This window comes from Elephantulus edwardii, unplaced genomic scaffold (genome assembly GCF_000299155.1).
Source record: "Elephantulus edwardii isolate Elephantulus edwardi_28Jun2011 unplaced genomic scaffold, EleEdw1.0 scaffold00465, whole genome shotgun sequence".
In the NCBI taxonomy this organism is placed as follows: domain Eukaryota; kingdom Metazoa; phylum Chordata; class Mammalia; order Macroscelidea; family Macroscelididae; genus Elephantulus; species Elephantulus edwardii.
In genome coordinates this window covers 640,178-641,370 of record NW_006400215.1, presented here as the reverse complement: position 1 = coordinate 641,370, position 1,193 = coordinate 640,178, and the positions used below count along the sequence as shown (strand labels likewise).

General features: G+C 54.1%; 1 protein-coding gene across 1 annotated transcript in view; it reads right to left on the bottom strand.

The window, feature by feature from the left end:
- LOC102871362 (developmental pluripotency-associated 5 protein-like) overlaps positions 1–155 on the bottom strand; it is an 11,343-nt gene extending 11,188 nt beyond the window's left edge. The window contains exon 1 of the mRNA XM_006902885.1: positions 5–155. Coding sequence (XP_006902947.1) covers positions 5–155 — 151 coding nt within the window. The remainder of the gene's footprint in view (positions 1–4) is intronic.
- Positions 156–1,193: the final 1,038 nt, after the last annotated feature.

The window sequence follows — 1,193 nt, the reverse complement described above, 5'->3', positions numbered from 1 at the left end:
CGGCGCCTGTCGGCCATGGCCTGCAGCAGCCACTCGGCGCGCTCCTGGTACTTCCTGCGCCCGAAGATGGTAATCTCGGCGTCGGCGGCAGGGTCTGTCACTCGGACCTCCAGAAGCACCTCGTTGACCCTCTCGAAGAGCTCGAGGAAGGCCATGCGTGGGCCTAGGAAGGACGGAAGCGGGGTCGTGAAGGGTGCGGGGTCATGAGGGGCGCGGGGCCCCCAGGCCAGGAGTCGCGCGTTCTAAGGAAGGCCGGGGCCAGGGTCGGTCCCGCGCTGCAGCGCAGGAGCGCGCAGGCTGCAGGCTCACCGAAGATGGCCTCGAGCAGCGACGCCTCCACGTGCACCACCAGCCTGCTCTGCAAGTGCTGGGGCTTCAGCCACCACCCCCGGGGGCGCAGCTTCCTGCGAGGAGGGATCCCCGGAGGCCGGTCTACCTCCATTTCCACGTCGTCTTCCGCTGTGGATTCCTCCAAGTCAGACTCCACGTTGGACACCTCCATGTTTGAGGCCTAGAACAGAGACAGCTAATTGGGAGGCTCCCTGGCAATCTCCGAGTAGGGAGATATTTAGCCCTATTTCTTGCTATTTGAGGGCATGCCACCTCTTCCCCGGAAGCTTCGTGCATGCAAACAGCCAACCGCAAACCTTGTTTGGGATTCCCGCGCGATTCCATTTGCTCCAGTGCATTGCCCGCCCACGAGGCAGGGTGGGGAAAGGACATTGGAGGGGGGAGGGAAGGATGGTAATTCACGGGATAAACAAAGTGCTTACACCTGTAGGAAGACAGTGTTTATTTCTGAAATCCTTACCGCTCCGAGGAGAAGGGGGAACGAAAAATCCAAAGCTCTGAATTTATGGGGCTGGCGGAGGAGAGATTGGTTTGATGAGATAAATTGCCAGTTATCTCTACCAATTCATATGTTCCTTAGGAAAGCTCATATGTAGCTTTTACTGTGACACCGTGAAGGTCAAAATCCCTTTATTAGCAGTTATTCCACCTCCAATGATAACATTGACGAAATAAGTGTGAAGATCATTTTGGTCATTAACCTTATTTGGGGGTATTTGGCTCTCTTATCTATTTCCTTGGACATTTTTTTTTTAAATTTAGGTTGTTTATTTTTCATTTCAATGAACATCTACAGAGATTTTGGGATTCCATTCATTCATTGTTGCACCCTTCTCCCCGCA